The sequence below is a fragment of the Macrobrachium nipponense genome, chromosome 9 (genome assembly GCF_015104395.2).
Source record: "Macrobrachium nipponense isolate FS-2020 chromosome 9, ASM1510439v2, whole genome shotgun sequence".
NCBI lineage: Eukaryota > Metazoa > Arthropoda > Malacostraca > Decapoda > Palaemonidae > Macrobrachium > Macrobrachium nipponense.
This window is the reverse complement of record NC_061110.1, coordinates 25,713,005-25,734,991: the sequence shown is the minus strand read 5'-3', so window position 1 is coordinate 25,734,991 and position 21,987 is coordinate 25,713,005. Positions and strand designations below refer to the sequence as shown.

At 38.1% G+C, this 21,987-nt stretch overlaps 1 protein-coding gene across 1 annotated transcript in view; it reads right to left on the bottom strand.

Annotated features, from left to right (window-relative positions):
• Nucleotides 1-21,987, bottom strand: part of LOC135217916 (uncharacterized) — a gene marked incomplete in the record, with an annotated part of 536,838 nt that overhangs the window by 286,248 nt on the left and 228,603 nt on the right. Inside the window, 1 exon segment of the mRNA XM_064254001.1 lies at nucleotides 15,152-16,694. Coding sequence (XP_064110071.1) covers nucleotides 15,152-16,694 — 1,543 coding nt within the window.

Below are 21,987 nucleotides of genomic sequence, written 5' to 3'. Positions count from 1 at the left end.
GCAGCTACACCTTCCGAGGGCATGACTATTTTGTCCAGCAAGAGGAGCCACGTGCACGATGAAATGGAAAGGCTGCTTCTTGTCTGGATAAAAGGCAAAGAAATCGCTGGCAATACGATAACGGAAACAGCAATCTGCAACAAGGTCAGCACTATTTTTGTCGATTTGATTGCTCAGGCCGAAGACGACGGAGGAGAAGGGACATCGACGCCAACCCCAGACCTCAAGGCTTCTCATGGGTGGTTCGAAAAATTCCGTAAACGGACTGGCATCCATTTGGTGATGCGGCATGGGGAGGCGGCCAGCTCGGACACGTAAGCGGCAGAAGCCTTTATTAAGACGTTCGACGAGATGACGATCAACGAAGGCTACAGTTCTCAGCAAGTCTTCAACTGTGATGAGAATGGCCTTTTTTGGAAAAAAAGACCTCGTCGGACGTACATCATGCAGGAAGAGAAAAAGCTACCCGGGCATAAGCCTATGAAAGACAGGCTTACGCACGCACGTTGTTCGAACGCCAGTGGGGATTGCAAGGTGAAGCCCCTACTTGACTATCATTCGGAGACTCCTCGAGCCTTCAAGGCCCACAAAATGCTTAAGGAGAAGCTTCCAGTGATGTGGAGGGCTAATGCAAAAGCCTGGGTAACAAGACTTTTGTTCACTGAGTGGGTAAATCTGTGTTTCGGCCCGACAGTGAAGAAATTCTTGGAAGAGAAGCGCCTCTCTCTGAAATGTCTACTGGTGTTGGACAATGCCCCTGCTCACCCTCCCTCCTGGCCTCGAGGAAGATATCCTAGCAGAGTATTCATTTATCAAGGTTCTTTATCTTCCGCCTAACACCACTCCTCTCCTCCAGCCCATGGACCAGCAAGTGATATCGAACTTCAAGAAGCTGTATACGAAACATCTTTTCAAGAGATATTTCGACATCACCGATACCACAAACCTCACTTTGCGTGAATTTTGGAAGGAGCATTTCGATGTTGTGATATGCATCCGACTCATCAACTAAGCTTGGCAGGAGGTTTCGAGGCGAACCTTGAATTCCTCGTGGAGGAAACTCTGGCCTGATGCCGTATCCGCCCGAGACTTTGAGGGATTCGACGTGGGCGAAGCTGGTGCTGCAGATTCAGGAACAGTTGACGATCCTGAAACTGTTTCGCAACCGGATCTTGACGAGATCGTTGCACTCGGCAAGTCCATGGGGCTGGTCATCGACAAGGACGACATCAATGACCTTCTCAAGGAGTACCAAAAGGAGCTTACGACGGATGACCTGAAGGAGTTGGAGGCCATGCAACATAACATTGTTCAAGAAGAGTTCTCTAGCAGCGGCGAGGAGGAGGACGACGACTCTATGACAACGGCAGAAATTAAGGATGCTCTAGCTGCTTTTCATAAGGTGCACTCATTCGTAAAAAAGACACAGCCCGAAAAGGCTTACACAGGTCGTATGCTTGCACAGTTCGATGACGTTTGCCTGAGTCATTTTAGGAACATTGTCAAAAGCAAGCATAAGCAATCTTCCTTGGATAGTTATTTTTTAAAGAGGTCTTTAGTTGGAGTAAGCAAAAAGGAAGAACCAAGTGATACTACGAAAAAACAGAAAGTTGAAAGTGGTGAAGAAGTTGAAATTTTGTATTGAAAAAAAAAAAAAAAAAAAAAAAAAAAAAAAAAAAAAAAAAAAAAAAAAAAAAAAAAATTTAATTTTAAGTTTTTTGTAAAGTTAAGTGTTACAGTTTTGTTAATGTGTTTCGTAAAGTTTAGTTTATGTTTTCCTGACATTTTTTTATGTGTTTCGTAAAGTTAAGTGTACATATCTGCCGTTTGTCCTCCTCCTTTGTCGCCACTTTCGGAGATAGCCTCACTCCAAAGGTAAGCTTCCACATTTTACTACATACATACATATGTACATACAGTACTTCTTGTATACCATGTACACTAATACACTTTATTTACAGGTACATACATATTAGTACGTACTACTAGTACGTATTAACTTAGGTATTGAATGGTCCAAATTGTTGTAGTATTTCATTGTTTATAGGTCAATTTAGCTTTATTATGAAATTTACTGGGGTGATTTTGGAGGGCTTGGAACGGATTAGCCACTTTACATGTAAAATGCAGTTCAAGATACAAAAAACTCATGATACGAATGCCGCCTCGGAACGGTTTAATTTCGTATCTCGAGGTACCACTGTATATACGTAATTTTAAAAGTTGTAGTCTTTCCCAGTAGTCAAGATCCTTAACTTCTTCTATTCTAGCTGTAAAGGACCTTTGTACACTCTCTATTTGTGCAATATCCTTTTGATAGTGTGGGTACCATATCATATTGCAATATTCAAGTGGACTACGAACATACGTTTTATAAAGCATAATCATATGTTCAGCTTTTCTTGTTTTGAAGTGCCGTAACAACATTCCCATTTTTGCTTTAAATTTTGCCAATATAATTGCTATTTGATCATTGTATAACATGTTTCTATTCAACATCACACCAAGGTCTTTAACTGCTTCCTTATTTGTGATTGTCTCATTATTAGGTCACCTATATGCATAAAGCTTTCCTTCTCTATCTCCATAATTTATTGATTCAAATTTATCAGAGTTAAATACCATCCTATTTACCTCTGCCCATTCATATACTTTGTTAAGGTCTCTTTGTAGTGCATTCCTATCTTCATCACAAGTAATTTCTCTACTTAATTCTTGTGTCATCAGCGAAACTACTCACTACCGAGTCCTTAACATTACTGTCTATGTCTGCAATCATAATAACAAACAGCAATGCAGCTAGCACCGTACCTTGTGGCACACCGGATATTGCCTTAGCTTCATCCAATTTCTCATCGTTTGCAATAACTATCTGTTTTCTGTTGTGTAAAAATTCTTTTAACCATCTTCCTACTTTATCCCCAGTATTATGTTTTCTAATTTTCTTCGCTAATATATTATGGTTTACCTTGTCAAAAGCTTTTGCAAAGTCTAGATAAACCACATCTGTTTCTTTTCAGTTTTTCATATCTTTGTAAATGTTCTAACGGTGGACTAACAGTTGGGTTTGTGTACTTTTTCCGGGTACAAAACCATATTGTCCTATATCAAACAAATTATTTTTTATTAAATGTTTTATAATATTTTTCTTCATTACCCTTTCATACACTACCATATGTGATGTTAGACTCACAGGCCTATAATTACTTGCCTCTAGTCTTGATCCACTTTAGAAAGTAGGGGTAATATATGCTAATTTGTGCTCATCATAAATCTTGCCTGTATCTACACTTTGCCTTAATAATATTGCAAGGGGCTTTGTGATAGAATGAACTACTTTCTTTAGCAAAATAGCAGGGACACCATCAGGACCTGCTGCTGCTCCATTTTTAATTTCATTAATAGCCTGCACTATATCGGCTTCATTAATATCTATGTCTGATAATTATTCTCTATTTTCATCATTTATTTCTGTATCATTATCTTCATTATCAATTCTGGGGGTAAATTCTCTCTCATATCTTTCTGCCAATATGTTGCATATTTCCTTTTTTTCATTTGTTAATCTCCTTTCAATTCTTAGAGGGCCTATTTCTATTCTTCTTTTATTCATCTTATTTGCATACGAGTACAATAGTTTGAGATTTTGCTTGATATTTATAATGGTTTTTTCTTCCAAGTCCAATTTTTCATTTTCTTTTGATTGTAGTATTATCTTTTGTCCTGCATTTTCTATCTTACTTTTTAGTTCCATCACTTTCCATGCATTTTTTCTTTTGCAAGACTTTTTTTCCACTTTCTGATTTTCTGGAACAAGATCCTTCTGTCTCTTGGTATGCATGACTGATGTTTACTTTTCTTATTTGGTATATATTTATCCACTATTTTCTCTAATATTTTATATAATAGTATCTCCGTATTTACCTGTATATCATCACTTACGAAAATGTTATCCCAATCATTGTTTAATTCTTCATTTATTTCTGACCATTTTAAATTTTTACTGTAAAAAGTGTATTTTCCATATCCTTCCAACTTTTTCATCTCTTGCTTATCTCTGTTTTCACTTGCTTTGGAATGGACTTTTAGTTCTATGACATTATGGTCTGAAGTACTCGCATTATAAACTATTATTTCTTTAACATAATTCACTTCGTTCAAAAATACTAGGTCTAAAGTATTTTCCTTTCTTGTTGGCAGGTGATTTATTTGTTGAATGTTGTATTCTAGTAGCATATCTAATAGCTTTTCGAAGTGCCTTTTATCTTCTGCACTACTATTACTCTTTTTTTTATATGTATAAAACTACCACAATCTCCTATTCGTTCTTTCCAATCTACGAAAGGAAAGTTCAAGTCTCCGGATAGGAGAATAGTCCAGTCCTTGTGATTTCTACATATATCATCCAATTTTTCTATTATTGAGTCAAACTCTTTAGTATTAGGGGGTCTATATATTACTATGTTCATTAATTTTTCAGATTCAAATTCTACTGCTATTAGTTCACATTCTGAGTTACTATATTTGCATGTCTTTCCCATATATCACGGTTCCCCCTTGATTCCTATTTTTTCTATCTGATCAATAAGTTTGGAACCCTTCTATTGATCATCATTACCAGTCTCTTGGGAATATGTACCATGTTTCACTTATATTCATTATATCTATTTTCTTTTCAATTTGGGTTAGTTCTTCTAAGAACTCTATTTTTCTTTTTGAGTTACTCATAACTAAACCCTGCGCATTCATCACAATGATGGTTTGTGTGTTATCTCCTTCATTTAATATGGGTAATAATAAGGATTTTCCCGTCTCTTTTCTGTTCTGGTATGTTGATCTTTTCTTCATTTCCAGAAATTCTGACATTAAAAAATCCAACTTTTCCAACATATTTTATCTTCCTTCATCATAATTATTCATTTTGTGTATGAATTCGGGATTTTATTTTGTGTTGCTGTCGTAATTTATTTCTTCGTATGTATGCTGCTTGATTGCCTCATATGTAGCATCAATGAGTATCTCTGCATCCATACTCTTGTCTTGCTCTTTGTTTTCATTATTTTTTCTGTCATTTCAGTTTTGTTTTCTTCTCTTCCATTTTCCTCTTCTTCTTCTTCCTCTTCCTCTTCATCCTCTACTATTTGCATATTAAGTCTTGACTTAATAACAATGTCTATCCATGATAGACATGTTGAGCAAAATACTCTGGTATCCTTACTCATATTTTGCATGACTTCAGCACATTGAGGATGCGTTGGAATGTTACATGCAGAACATTTTCTGATCAGGTTTTGTGGATTAACTATGCTATACCACACCTTATAGTTTGCATGCTTTGGGCATTCTTTTTCCTATTGCATCAATTAGTATATATTCACAATGTTCACCTTATTCATTTTCTTTGTCGGAATATGTTGATTGATGTAAATTTTCTTTATAAGTCTCTTGACCACTTGGATTTTATTTGGAACTCCTTCAATCATTTTCAAGATGTTTTCTGTTGATTTGTTCCAGTTTGAAGGATCATATCCTTCTAATATGTCTATGAATGCTTTTGTATCATACATTTTAAAAGACGCTCGCGTCAAATACAATGTTTATCAAAAACAAGAAGTTTACATCATTAAGTGCAAACCGTCATGCTGGGATAAAAGCGATACCATTTCATTAGGCTCAAGCTCTGAATCGGAAAGTCAGGTTAGATAAATTCCCGCCGCCAAATCACCCCCTCTCATTGTTCATTTGTCCACCATTATTTCTCTGTACACTCAGTTTTTATAACATTATGGCCCAGGTATATCTGTAGCAACTCAAAAGGACATATTTACCACTGAAGTTTATGCCTTTTTTGTGTGTAACCATTTCTTCCATATAAATATGTGCTTTAGTAGGAATTATTTATTCTAAATTCAAATAAGATGGAATTAAGCCAATCAGCAGCTGATATCACGGGCAATCTTGCCAGGACTATTGTTAATGAAAATAACATTCCAATGACAGATCAGCTGACATAGACTACAGCCATGCCTATATTTCTTGTTGAATTAATTACGCTCAGCAGTTACCGTAGTAACATGGCCCGTCAAAAAAATTTTCTACTTAAAATATTGATCGTGAATTAACATTCAAGTTACTAGTACTTTACAAAAAGTGTCTAGCTTAACAAAACTCAGAACATTTTAAGTTTACCTCCGCCTTAAAATTACTAAAATTTTCCATAATTATTGTACATATTTCATAACATTCCTCATCTAATAATATCATGAACATTAAAAATACAAAAATATATACCATAATTAAAATGATGAGCTCACAGAAGTAGGCCTAGGTTTGGCAGTGGCAAACTCTAAGTGATTGGCTGTCCAAACACACAGACAAGATATACAAAAGCTTTATCTTGGATTTTGTTACGTATTACTGTAACATTTTATATTCTAATATTTAATGCACTCTAATGTATAAACTTTCCACTTAGCATAGCAATGGATAATGTTGATGTTGTTGAAGTCAATCAATTCATTCAAGAATCTTAGGATTGCATTGACGTAAACAATGTTGATAAAATTACTTGTGCCCCTTGAGTGGGTACATACCTCCAAATCTTCAACTACAAAAAATTGCCTTAAGGGGGCCGGCCGGAACCCCTATATATGGAGGTATAGGACGAAAAATGCAAAGTCATGAAAAAATTCATGGAGCTTCATATGGCAATTGAGAATACGTATACGAAATATTTCGTCAAAATTCCTCTTACTTTCGTAGTTACAGGGTAATTAGTTAACGTAACTCAATAAGCCTAAAACATTGATCCGTACAAGAAAAATGATATTGTTATGATACAATAAAGTTTTATACATACTTACCTGGCAGATATATACATAGCTATTACTCCGTCGTCCCCGACAGAAATTCGAATTTCGCGGCACACGCGGCAGGTAGGTCAGGTGATCTACCCCCCCCCCCCCCCCCCCCCCGCTGGGTGGCGGGAATAGGAACCATACCCGTTTTCTAATTCATATTTTTTCTTCCAGCTGTCTCCTGAGGGGAGGCTGGGTGGGCCATTTAATTATATATATCTGCCAGGTAAGTATGTATAAAACTTTATTGTATCATAACAATATCATTTTTATACATTCAACTTACCTGTCAGATATATACATAGCTGATTCACACCATTGGTGGAGGGTCAAAGACAGCTATTACTGAATAGACAGGTAAACAACATACGTTGTAGGTAATAAATAAATAAAACCTTGGTTCCTATGTGTTTAGACGAAGGGTCGACTTCCTAGCTATTGCTAGTAGTCTGCTTCGTCTCAAGAGCCTCAGCGAGGATGTGACCTATGGCTAAGAGTTCTTGTAGATCTGTCAATGGGGTCTTATCCACTTACTTGACAGAATCTAGTGGTCATTTGTCAATGGGGTCTTATCCACTTACATGACAATACACCAATGCCTATTGGCATAATTTAAGGAGCACAACACCGATCCCGATCACCTGATCCTAACACGAGGGTTTGTGCTTAATTTGAAAAGAGCTATCCCCAAACTCATTTCAAATAACCCCAGAAAATAATACACTTATGTTAAAAAAAAAAATAAAAAATTTTCAATTCACTAGTTAAGGATCAGTGTCGGCTCCCTATCCCAGCAACGCATCCGTGGACACGTATAACAAAGAGAGAAGGATCTCTCATAGGCCCACTTGATCTCCTTCGTGCAAAGAGAAGTCAACACAGAGTTGCATCTCCCGTTATTACAGCTAATATGTCTCTCACGACATATTGTTATGGAAAGAACAAGAATTGTTAAAAGCTCGCACTTCAAGCGCTTTTAATTCTTAGCTGTTTGAAGGAATCATCAAGTTACTCAAGAAGTGCTTTAGAGATTCCACTGTTCCAAAGAAGACCAGGGCTTTCTTTGAAATAGATCTCTTCTGGATGAAGCCCAGAGCCTGGCTTGCGCCTGGCTGGAGCTTCGCGCCTGCCTGGCGCCTCGCCCCTGGCTGGCGCCTCGCGCCTGGCTGGCGCCTCACTCGCGCCTGGCTGGCGCTTCGCTTGCCTGGCGCCTGGCTGACTTCTCCCCACTTGCTGGAGATTCGAGCTTGTTAAGAGTCTCGATGAAAACTGGCGATGTCCACCTCGGACACTTTATTTGCCTGATTTATTCGCCTCTAGTGCATCTGCGCCAGATTGGAGGCCTACTCCTTCTCATCAGACAATGACAGTGTTTATTAGGACTGTCTTGCTCTGGCGTCTTTACGCCTGTTTGGCATTTGGCGCCTGATTGGCGCTACATTGTCCGAAAGTCTGAACATCCACAATCGTTTATCAGGAGAATGGAAAAGGGTGGAAGAAATTCTTTCACTTTGAGCTTATGGCCTCTGCAACAAGGGGAGGTAATTTTAGTCAGCTAAATCCAGTAGACGATAGGAAATCTAATAGTCCGAGAGACCAGTCTTCCTCCAAGGAGGATCATACTTGATACTTCCGTTGCTAACGAGCACTCTTCCTACATGTTGATGAGTTCTCTCGTTGCAAAATCTTCCCTATCCTTGCACGAAGGCAGGGAAAGAGCCTGGAAGTCTAAGGAGACTCTGAGCTGAAATTGGGAGGATTCCTGATTTCTAGCTCTTTAAATATATCTCTTCGAACCTTCTGGGAAGTAGTTTTGAGCCCTCATCGTATTCCAAAGACTCTGTCAGCAAACGTTTAAACCTTATCTTCTTTTGTAGATGACAACGTAAATACATTGCCTGGACAACGAATCCTTTATCTGAAAGCGTTGATCCAGGAATAAAAGGTTTTAGTTCTTTTGCCAAACATACCATGCTGGCAGGAACCCATTGCCGAGTCTTTCTAGAATTTGATTCCAGATTCCAAGCCCAAAATTTCACTCGTCCTTTTGATCGTTTAGTGCCAAGAGAAACATTGATGAGGAGCAGTTCCATCTTGTCAGAACATGGAATCTGAGGCCCAAATAGGATCCCATTGTAATTATAAGATCTCCTAGTCTTGTCGTATAGAGGTATTGTATAAGATCCCGAAGATCTTAATGCTCTGCTATCTCCAATTCCCTTTATAGAGACAGAGTATAGCCTTTTACTGCGTTCTTTGATAGCAGATATATACAAAGGTGATTCTTCCCTCTGAAAGGGAAGAAAAAACCACTATGTGGTTCACAGAGGTATCGGAAGAGGACAGTTTCCTCATTCCCTCTAGCACGATCTGCAGTAATTATATCTTATCCATGACTACTGTCATTTACCTTGAAACATCCTCTCCTTCATGTCCACTTCTGGTCAGTCTGCACGCAGACAGACTCAGAGTGGAGAGGTTGTTAAGGTCCATTTAAAATACATGCTGAAAGAATATTCAGACTGTCTTGGAAAAGACTTCCAAAACCTGCTGTGAGAAGAACGTGACCTCTGTGAATCTAACCTCTCTAAGTCTAAAATGAGGCATAACGTATTATCCTCTCTTTCTTTGACGCCCTTTGTCTTACATTCTGTAGAGAGTTTATATTTTAGGGGAAAAAGACTAAATTTTATTCCCCTTTCTATAAAATAAAGATGGCGTATATTGCTACCTCTCTCTTATATTCTTTCTTCCCGTCCTCGTGCCTGGGCAACGAGAGAATGGAAAATTCTATCATCGTTATTCTGCAAAACAACCAATTATTATTATCCTATTCTCCTAATAAATGATCCAGGATCGAGGAGAATCATTCAAGATTCCTATCCTAGGACATCAGGCCGTAATGTACGGTTCAAATACTTGAAAGAGCCTCTCACCCAATACTGAGAGCTCCTACGAGTCTTTTCCATTACCAAAACATTACAAGGTCTCCCTTGTTATATGTTTACATAGGAGTAGGATAATATAACATCCTGTTAATAACAATGAAAGAGGAGAAAGAGGGGCTGCATGGTTCAAGGGACTAGCCGAAACGTGCAATAAAAAAGGGGTTGCCAAGGTCTTTCTAAAACCTGCACCCAGATTAACTTATGAGTCCGATATATTTTCTATCACTAGTCTCATAAGGATGAGGAAAGCGAGAGACCTCTAAAGATATCGGTTCTCTTCACCATGTGAAGGTCTACAAAGCAGAAGAACCCACTTATCCTGACACGTACTACGTTCGCCTGTGCGATATCTAGAATAATTGTCAGTAGAGGGTTGATCTGGCAAAGAAAGTTTCTCCCAAAACAACTCCTCTTGCCAGGAAAGAAGTCGCTCACGCCACCACTATATTACCTGACATGAGAAGTCTGTTCCTGTTAGAGACTTCCGCAATTTCAGTTAATCCTGACAAGGGCCACGGCCGCCTGTGCGACAACTTGTGTCCCTGTCAGGAAAAAAAAACTGATCTTGTGTCAGTTCTCAAAGAGGAAACTCTTGGAAAGACTATCTCCAAATACTGAGAAATTGGAGATCCTGATGTCTTGCGCCTGGTTGGCGCCTCGCGTCTGGCTGGCGCCTCGCTCCTGGGAGGCGTCACGCTTCTGGCTGGCGTCTTGCGCCTCGCAGTGTCCTCGCGCTTGCCTGGCGCCTTGCTCCTGGGAGGCGTCACGCTTCTGTCTGGCGCCTCGCGCCTGGCTGGCGCCTATCGCCTGGTTAAAGCCTGGCTGGAGCTTTTATGGCCCATTACTAGCAACCGTGGTCAGGAAATCTCAATATCAAAATAAGAAGAGGTGCTGTAAGAATCCTATAATTCTACAGTACTTCCATAGTTGGATGTTTCTTCTCAATTTTCCTCTAATTCGAGTATATCGGAAGGGGAATTATTCTTTCCTCGGTTAATTCTTCCGATCCCCCCCCACCCCCCCACCCCCCCACCCCTTATTTTTCCTGAACGAGAAATATTTTGGATGGTGCTCTTGGCTTATTGCACCAGGCTGGCGCAGGCTGGCGCAACTTGCGCCAGGCTGGCGCTTCTGCGCCGGGCTGGCGCCTCCTACTAATTATCTTTATATTATGTGCCAGAACATCTGTGTCTTTTGGTACCCGACATCCTTTCATATGTTAATTCCGTTCTTATTATGAAAAACTTTTATATACGTAGTATAATCCATTCAGGGAAACCATTTCCCACTAAAAGAATGTTTCCCATCCGACTCAATACAACTTTTGCGCAATATCCGATTCTAAATACGGTTGTGTCCTTTCTCGAAAGACTTAACCATACCGTAGTCTTGAAGTGAATCTCTATTACATCTCTCTTCTCACTAAGTATGTACTCTAATAAGCCATGCTTTCGTAAGTATGAGTGCATTAAATAATAGTATAATGTTCTGCTGCATTAGAATCCTTTAATCATGTTACCTACGGTAAACAGCATTGAAAGGTTGTAATATCTTTCTTATTGAAAGCTTCCTAACAAAAGGCAGACAATATTTTATTTATGATAGCTTCAGTATTCCCTCAATCCGAGGCTAAGACCATGATTGTAGGGAAGAGATACGGTTAGTTATCCCATTCCGCAGGAGAGAGAGCTGTAAACGACTGCTCACGACTGAGAACAACATGGTACTGCGTTGGTCTCACTCTCAAAGCGAAAGCAGTCTTCGAAAGCCGTCTGGCCTTCCCTTTCCAGAGTTGCCAGTTACTCCATTAAATAAAGGAATCTTATAAAATTATTATCGAACTTCAGGAAGTTTTTATATAAGCATAATTAAGCAAACGAGACTTCGACAAGTCTAGAAACTAAATAGGTGTCGTCTAAACAATCCTTTTAAACAATTTCTTCCTAGGAAAGTCCTAGAAGGGTACTGGTAATTCAAGGAAACCTCTTCTAACACAAAGAAAAATGTTTCTATCCTACTCTCAATTCACCAATAAAGATATGCTTCTCCGATCACTTCTCGAAGACACGATAGCATCACATAACTCATACTCTAGCATAATAGAATCCTCTATAATACTGTTACATTAAGGTAAACCGTATTAATTTAGGAAATTTTGTAAGGATTTCACTTGACCATTATAGCATAAATTTCGGTATGTGTATATGCCTTGCCATACCGTAGTCCTAAGGCGATTTGTCCTAAGCATGGTAGGAGCTAGAAGCTTAAAAGTCATACATATATGCTTTATCACTCAACGAGATCCATATAATTCATTCGATTGACAAATAATCTAAATCATTCTCATCAGAATAGATCTATATCTAAAAATGCACCGATGGGGAATTTTATGTTGAAATAACAATTTCATACCCCCATGGGATAGCTCGTCTAGTTGCGAAAAAATGTTCGAACAATGACTTTATCACAAATGTTATCGAATGATCTTTAATATTAGAAGGCGGTAAATCGTTCGCCTGATTTCGAATGGTGGATCGATTGTCATTCTCATTTTGAATAATTCTACCAGAAGGCATTATACGAGGATCTTCGTCAATCTCATTCATTCGAAGTTCTCCTATCCATCGTGGAACAGTAGGCATAAAAAGGGAGAAACACTGTTTTAGGAAGCCTTTCCAATGGCTATCCCTGGCAGTCTGGGACGCTCTACAGAACCTGCCGAGGGGACGCCTGACCGGTGGGGATTCTCTGAAACCTCCTTACGGTTTTCGACATTCCTTCTCCTCTGGGCTTGTGAGCTTGGAAGAGGTCCAGACCTGAGAGCGAGACAGAGCCGATCAGATGCACCCTCCATTGTAATGGGGGAACACTATATTCACTTCTTACGTTCTAAGAGTTCGTATTTGAACTATATCCAAAGTCTACCATTTGCAAATATGATATTGTAGATACTGCGGAGTAAGAAGGTGATGAGGATGCAACAACTACTAGTACTGTTACTACTATAATTGCTCGTTAACACAAGAGCTAATAAAGCTTCTAAAGAATAGTTACTTTTCTGACTTTACCAACTAGGAAGAAAGATATACATTTCCTCAATCAAACTCTAACACTTATTTTATTAATGAATAAATATAAGTAATTCCCTTTCATGAAAGTATAAGTAATTCACTTTCGTGAAAGTGCATGAGTGTCTACCGAAAACTTCGGTAGTTACACGTCACTAATCTTCAAAATTTTCGAAGTTAATTTTATAAAAAAAAAATTACTAAAAGTTAACAAAAGCGTATGCCGAACCAAAGATCCATTACTTCCCTGCAAAAGTTAGCCCAGACGATCGATGGCGATGAAACACGAAAATCCATCAGGAGGAACTGCAAACGTTGTTTACATTCCAAGCGACAGAAAAAATATGAATTAGAAAACAGGTATGGTTCCTATTCCCGCCACCCAGCGGCGGGGGGGTAGATAACCTGACCTACCTGCCGCGTGTGCCGCGAAATTCAAATTTTTGTCGTGGACAACGGAGTAATAGCTATGTATATATCTGACAGGTAAGTTGAATGTATAAAATGCAATATTTCCTCTATTATCGTAAATTTTGATAATTATTGTCAAAGAAATTGGGAGAAATGGCATCTGTAGACATTCCCCGAGTCGAGAAGGAGACTTCAGGCCAAGTCCAGTCCTAATTTAGTGCGATCACAGACTTCGAGTAGTCTACACGTTCCATTTCACCCCTGACATACGCCTGCTTTTACGTATCTTTATGTATGTTTCGGCAAGAATTTCATCATGCCAATGAGGAAAAGACAAGGAAAACATCTTGCTAACATACAGACGAATAAAAATCGCTCGAGTATTATTACAGAATATCATAATATATGCGTAGTTAGTGAAGAGAGAGGGGAGGGTTGCTTAGTAACGCCCCCGTCTTGCTTGACAGCACACGTCACACTGTGCCCAAGGCTACGACGATCTTTGAGCAAAGAGATCTTCATTTATGATAAATAACAAAGTTTTGGTTTTTTAAAACCCAAAATGGAATATGAAATTCATAATAATCATGATTTATTAAATTGTGTTTGTAAGAAAAGAGTACGCCTTCGAGTTTCACCTCTTGACATTCTCTTCCATTTTACGTTTGTTTATCTTTGTTTCGGGCAAGAATTTCATCCTGCCAAAGAGGAAAATACAAGGAAAACATCTCGCTAACATACAGAAGAAGAAAATTCGCTGTAATAACAAGCAGTTTTAGTTGGGAGGGGGAGAGAGATTGCGTAGGAGGAGTGCCCCATCTTTGCTCAAGCAGTGCCCCAGGCTGCGATATATGAGCAAAGGGATCATCATTTATGATTAAATTATGATAAATAAAATAGTTTTGGTTTATTAATATACAAAAAAGAAATATACATTCATAATAATCATTATTTATTAACATTGTCTTTATAGAAATACGAAGGAAAACTTTGAACGCCCGTATCTCAAAACTATACTTATTGACCTTCAAAATCTATCTTCTCACTTAGTTTTAAAGCTATAACATTGAAATTTGGTATATAACTCAGAAAGACATTATAGAACAAACAATTAGAGCCCTTTTTTCCAATTTTTGTTTCGTATTTTTTTTTATAAATGTTTTTCTCCTGATTTATAGGGTTTATTTTTTTACCATATTGAAAAATTCATATCTTGCAAAAAAATAACTTTTAGAAAAAAAACTCTCCATTCGATTGGAGGTCTACATCAGGTCTATATATGGTAGTAATCCCAGGTCTTAATATTAAATATCAAGGGAGGAGATAGAATTTGAAAAATTTTTATTTTCGGGATAAATCGCCCTGGCGTCACAAAACCGAAGGTCAGAGGCAAAAATCATATGCGGTTTGGAGATGTCCCAAGTCACCTTATTAAGTGGTATGAATATCAAAGTCCTGTCCTTAAAAAAGGGCATTAGCCGGCCGGCCCCCTTAATTTGGGATTTTGCACTTTTTCTATTTTTCCATTATTTTTGTATTTTAATGGTATTTTAATCTACTTCTTGCTTAGAAACATGCAGTTGAACAAAGACGTCAATTTTTATTTTCCCCATTTATTTTTAACACAAACACCTGTCAAGTTGATTGCACTGAAACAGCAATTAAATTTTAACTTTTTCAATTATTCCCAAGTAAAAAGCATACTAGTTATTTAGTACAAGATGTTAATAAAATTATCCTGACAAGAATTTGATCATGGCATTTGATAAAACAAAGGCACTCACTCCTATTTCCTAAAACTGACATGCAGTACATTCCAACTACAATGAGCATATGTTTAAGAGCAAAGGAAAAAGTTAGTACTTACCGCAACTCCAAGCTGATCAAGAGCCACAAGAATTTTTGCTCCACATCCCCGCAATACATACTGCTTAAGAGCAATGGTGTCTAGGCCATCATCTTGGGTGAGTGATAGAGCACCAGAAAGTTGCCTGCTACGTGGAGAACTGTGAGGCATTGACCCAGCAGACTGGTGGCGAACCTTTTTGTGAGCTGGCAAGGCATCAATTGGAACACAATCACTTTTTGATTTATCCAATTCTGATTCATGCTGAAGAACATCAGGTGTAGCAGGAGCAACATTATCTTGAGCTACTGATTTGCAAGATTCCTTTGTAAACTCAACTTTCAGTTCCTCAAAACATGTCCCCACTATGTTGGAAGGTACACCATTGCTCTTACACAATATATCAAGAGGCAGTGCTTCACTGCCGTCACTTTTTCTTGCGCCATGGGAGTCTGTGCAGTCCTCATCAAGACTTTTTGATTTCAAGTAAAGAGAGTCAGAGGTACCTAAGTTAATTGAAAAAACATCACTTGACTTGACATCTACGCTGTGAGACTTTAGAATCATGTCATTTTCTCTCATATAATTCAGAGAATTAGGAGCACTGCTGTTAATTTTTTTGTCAATATTTGGCACATAATGGGTGTTAAAAGATGCATTTCGATGAATATCTAAATCAGGAGCACTGGTATTCACTTTACTGGAGGAGTTAAGGTTGGGAACATTTCCATTTAGTTTATGAACTAAATCCAAATCAGGAGCACTGAAGTTAATTTTATGAGCTAATCCAGTAATATCCGCTTTACTCCCATCACTTCTACTAACAATACTTGCCAAATCTGGAGCACTGCAGTTAGTTTTCCTTAGAATATCTGAATTGGCACCTACATTATTCATGGGAACAACATTATTCATGGGAACAGACTTTGAAAAACTATGAGCACCTATGTTAAATTCCACTGGAATGTCTGCAGAGCATGGAGCATTACTGCTGCTGCTCTGACAATGAAGTGAATTGTTCCCTAATTCTGCAGAATCACGATCCACTTTATATACAGGATTTATCGTCATTATAACATCACTTCCAGAGAAGTAACTCACAGAATTATCTTTGTCTTCATTTTCCATCTGTGCGCTTTGGCTGCAATGATTCTGGATGGACTCCGTATCATTTTGAAGAGCCGACGAATGGCTACTTCCATCATTACCTTCGATGATATCCCCATCATTTTTCAGAGAAAGTTTAGCATATTCCTTATTAAAATTGTCATAACACTGCTGAAGATCTGCCTGATTTTTCATAAACTGTTCGTGCTGCACACAGGGGGACTTACTTGTTTCTCTCAGAGAAACTGTTCTTCTTCCAAGCTGCTTTCCGGTCACCCTGGGTCGACAGCCTTTTGCAAAATCACTTGCTTGTGACCCATCACTAACAATGGATTCCACAGATCGGCTAGTTGCACTTGAGGACACATCACTCTCATAACTTGCAGACCCCAAGCAAATATGCTCTATGTCAGCTAAGAATTGGGCACCCAGAAGATTGATAACGCTTTCAACGTCACTGAAAAGAAAAAGTGCACAAATGTACTTTAAAACTAATTTATTATCAAATTTATTATCAATATGTGAGATCTTTTTATGTTAAATTTAACAATTAATTAAGAGTAATAACTGTCTGAGAATCTGTAATCTCTTTTTATTATAATTTATAATTACGGAACATCTTACCTTTTAAACTAATTGCATCTTTAGCAAAACATATTTTTTACAATACTATAAAGGCAACAAAATTATCAAAAAGATTAAAAATAATTCAATCAGTCTAGTACTTGCACTTTAAGAACACTTACAGCACAGTAACTACCTTTTACATTAGTATACATTAAACATGACTAAAACCTGTCAACCTAACTATATCTTCAAGAAAACAAGCTTCTCTGAGAAACCTGGAGTTGCCCAACCACTAAATACTTTTCATGCATGTGTGGTCAATTTTGAACAGGCAAAGGGCAATGCCCCACCTTTTGGGATACTGCCTTATTCTAAATCAGCACAACAGATTTTTTGATGATTATCAGTATTCAGGTTAATACTGATCACTCTCATCCACAAGATTTGCAAAAACTCCTTGCTTTTCCACTTTCTTTGCTTGAGAAGGTATCAGTCAAGGGCAAAGAAATTCAAGTCATTTATTGTAATACCCCTTATTCAGTGGAATCCCCCTAACTTTTATTTTACATTCATACGTTGCTAACCAGCAATAATCGACTTCCCTAACACTACATTCAAAATATATACAAAGTTGTCTCCATTAACAATGGGTGCTTGTATTAACATTCGCCAAGGACAGCACAATACAAAATAATGCAAATATTCTTTTTCTAGTGAGTAGGACAAAGTATGTAGCAACTCTCAGCAAGCAGTATATGGCAACGTTTACTAGCTACGTTTAACAACTGAATCTCGATCAACCACTAATGCACTACTATCTCAAATTTCTCAGTGCATTAAGCCTAGAATAACTTTTAATCCACTGCAAATACCAGAAATGTGCATATGTACAGTAGTATTTGTTATCTGATAGTTGTATGAACCATACATAACACACTTACATATCTACGTATACCCCTTACGCGTTTAAGGGTTAAGTTCATTTTTGGCTCCTTTTTTGTCATTGCCTGAAGTTTAGTATGCAACCATCAGAAATGAAAAAAAAATATCATTATCATATACAAATACTATTGGAATATATGACAGCGCAAAAAAAAATTTCATATACTGTATGTAATTGTATACAAATCGCGCTGTGAGCAAAACGGTTAAAGCTAATTTTTTTTTTATTGTATTGTACACTAAATTGCAATAATTTTAGTATATAACAAATTGTAAAATGATCAAAGCAACACAGAGAAAATATTATCACAAAATGATGCATGAATTCGTAATGCATGACATAAGTTTTTTTTAAAAATTCACCATAAATCGAAATATTGTGCTAGAGACTTCCCGTTTGTTGCAAAATGAAGGTAACTGATTGAATATTACTAGACTGTAAGTGTTTTAGCTTAAAATTGCAGTTTTCAACCATTTCGGTCAAGTTAAAGTTGACCAAAGGTCAAATTTTTTCTATTTATCGTGATTTATATGAAAATATTTCAAAACTGATAAAAGCTACAACCATGAGTTATTTTTTGTTGTATACTACATAAAATTGCGCACATTTTCATACATAAAACTTCAAGTAATGGATAACATAAAACGGTGCAAACATTACGACAAAATAACAAAAAGTTTTTGCGATTTTCGGCGGAGTTACAGAGAGCGGACGTAAGGAAAAAGTGTTTTTCAAAAATTCAACATAAATCGAAATATTGTGCTAGACTTTTCCAATTTGTTGCAAAATGAAGGTAAATGATTGAATATTACTAGAATGTAAGAGTTTTAGCTTACAATTGTATTTCTTTGTTTTTTTTCGACCATGTTCGGTCGAGTTTTTTATTAAATTTTTAAAAAAAAAAAATTGACCGAAGGAAACTTGAAATTTTGTTTTTGGCACTTATCGTGATTTATATGAAAATATTTCAAAACTGATAAAGCTACAACCATGGGTTGTTTTTAATTGCATTCTACATGAAATTGCGCACATTTTCATACATAAAACTTTATGTAACGGCTAATATAAAACAGTGCAAACATTACGACAAACTGACAAAAGAATTTCTGAGATTTTCGGCAGAGTTACCGCGCGGATGTAAGGAAAAACTTTTTTACAAAAATTCACCATAAATCAAAATATTGTGCTAGAGACTTCCAATTTGTTGCAAAATGAAGGTAAATTATTGAATATTATTAGAATATAAGAGTTTTAGCTTACAATTGTGTTCTTTGACCATTTCGGTCGAGTCAAAGTTGACCGAAGGTTGAAATTTTGGCCCTTATCATTATCTATATGAAAATATTTCAAAATTAATGAAAGCTACAACCATGGGTTGTTTTTGTTTGTATTCTACATGAAATTGAGCACATTTTCATATATAAAACTCTATGTAACCGCTAATATAAAACAGTGCAAAAATTACGACAAAGTGACAAAAGAATTTCGGAGATGTGTCACTGATGGTTTTTAGTGCGAGAAGGAGTTAATTTGCACATGCGTGCCTGGGTAACGCTTGTTAACAAAACAACAGCTTGATCCGTGAACTCCCAGCATCCCTCAAGGAGCGTGATTTCAAACTGTTCGCAAACTAGGCCTATAACTATTTTTTGGCGAATACTATGTAAAAAACTTTTTGTAGTCAATGTACCGTACATCCGATTAGCACCCGACAGACAATTTTAGTCGACGTATAATACGTCCAATAGGCATTTAAGGGTTAAGGGTTAAAAAACAGTTATAAGCATTTTTAAAGGGGTTCCAATCATCATTATCATCCAGGTGCCATATCCCCAAGGACGTCGGCAATCATGGCTCACCATTCCTCTCTATTTCCGGATCTCTGCAGCAACTGAGCTGCAGACATTCTTCCTCCAGTCATTCTCACTAATCCATCTATATATTTTTGTCTAGGTCTTCCTCTCGGTTCCAATATATCACCAATTTTCAATAATCGCTGGTGGTTGTGGTTCTTAACACCCCCATATATGGGAAGTTCACTGAACTATTCTACTCGAAAGCATTAAGTCATGTATAGTAATGAATTAGAAATAGAAAATTTGCTAGCATTAAAAACAATGCTTATAGTTCCTGGTTAGTTAAGAGAGCCACAAATAGAAAGTGCCTCTAGTTGGTGCTCAACTTAACCTGTAATGGCGCAGCAGTAAAGCCGAGGGCGGCCTCTACTTAAGGGGAAGCTTTGTAGCAGAGGAATACTCCAATCGCTACAAAGCATCAGAGAAAGTTATGCAACCACGGAACTATCCAATGACTAACAGAACTTTCAAGGTGCCCTTGGTGTAGGTGCAGTACCATAAAAACCACCAGATTATGTTGTCACCGACACTGAAGTAAAACCACAACTTATCCGCTTCAGGTGACAGGTGCTTCGGGTAAATTGTATTCTCCCGGCTCTAGAAACTTCAACATTTCACTACAAGGTGAAGGTCCCGACAATAGGAGAAAATCCTATGCTTCATTCTGCAATACCATGTCAGTAACTAAAATTCCCAAGGTAATGCCAAAATTTTAAAAACTTTGATACTCTCTCAAAATCATGAGAAATGAACGGCCATACTGCTAGTAGGTCAAATGTCAAATGGACGTAAGTGGTATATAGCGCTTGAAAGCTAATGAGGTTGAGACTGTTCTAACATCTTTAGCTTTTGCTAAAAGGTGGCAAATCTTCTCCTAAATCTGAGTGTCTTAGAAGATAAAATTCTTAGGGTGAAGGCCAAGATGTTCTAATCAGAGGATTTGATAGAGTTCTTGCCATAACACCCTGGGTTATACATAACTGGTCTGGAATTCCAGTTTTCTGGGAAATACCAGACCATCCAGCCAAGCAGAGCTCTCTATTCCTCCTCAGCACTAGAAAGCACTTTAAGCTCCAAGAGAATGAGCTGGCACCAAGCTGTAGTTTTTGTCAAGAGCTCTAATCAGAAGACTAGCTCTTGCTAAAACAACATAGTTCACGGACAGCCTTCGAACCTCAACATTCAAATAAAATGGAAAATCTATTCTCCTCTGAGCTTGTGAGCACTACTATTGGGTGCTCAGAGCAAGAGGTGGTGCCGGGCTGTTGTTGATGCCAGGAAAACAGGGTACCAGACCAGCTATGAGTTTGGGTGAAGTCTGGCGCCCCTAGAAGGCACGGATGTCCATAAAACTCTTAATGGAGAAAGAAAAGGATCCAGTTCTTTGGCCAGTCCCTGTCCTGGACTAAAATCCCAGGGAAGATGAGTAAATTATCTTCTTTTTCCTTGCTTGGGTGTGTCAGCAATTTTAAAGGAAAATAAGACTGGGATGCCAACGAACTAAGTCTCTCTGCTTTCACATGAGTTATGCATAGTTTGATACCTCATAACAATGAAACTAGCTTCAGAAAGTCAATACCCAGGCCTGGAAGATGACAAGAGAAGATTAACTTACATGACTTGTAATGGCCTCTGCAACACATAAGGTAAGACCTCCCGATTGATAATCCTCCGTACAATCTGGAGTCTGTCTCGCGAAAATCAGACTACCTCAGTAGATCTGTTGAAGCGAGGTTGTCTGAGAAGACACAGTGGGGAAGGATCCTGTAGGATCCAAGCAAGTTCAGGAACCATGATACAGGCCAAAATAGGGCTAAGCAGACAACATAACTTGGAGACAGTCTGAACATTGTATGGTTCCTCCTTGATCATGATGAAGGGCAAGGAGATGAGGTTCGATGGATCAAACTATAACACGGAATGCTATAGGGATGGTATGGCCAAAAAAGGAGGATGACACGGATTCCTCGAAGGGGCAAACAAGCGCTCGGCTCCCAGTGGGAGCTCTGTTGACATTGAGCACTCGGCTCCCATGGTGGCTCAGCGCCAATGAAAACTCGGGCAATATAGCAACTCAGCCACAAATAGGTGCTCAGGTGCCTCTATGATCAATGCATGACTTAATCTTAAGTAAAGCATACGACTAAAGACAGGTTCAACCAGGCACAGGCAGTCCCCGGTTATCGGCAGGGGTTCCGTTCTTGGCAGGGTGCTGATAAGTGAAAATGATATTGTTATGATACAATAAAGTTTGTTCATACTTACCTGGCAGATATATATATACAGCTGTATTCTCTGAAGTCCGACTGAATTTCAAAACTCCCGGCACACGCAGTGATCGGCCAGGTGGTTAGTACCCATTCCTGCCGCTGGGAGGCGGGTAT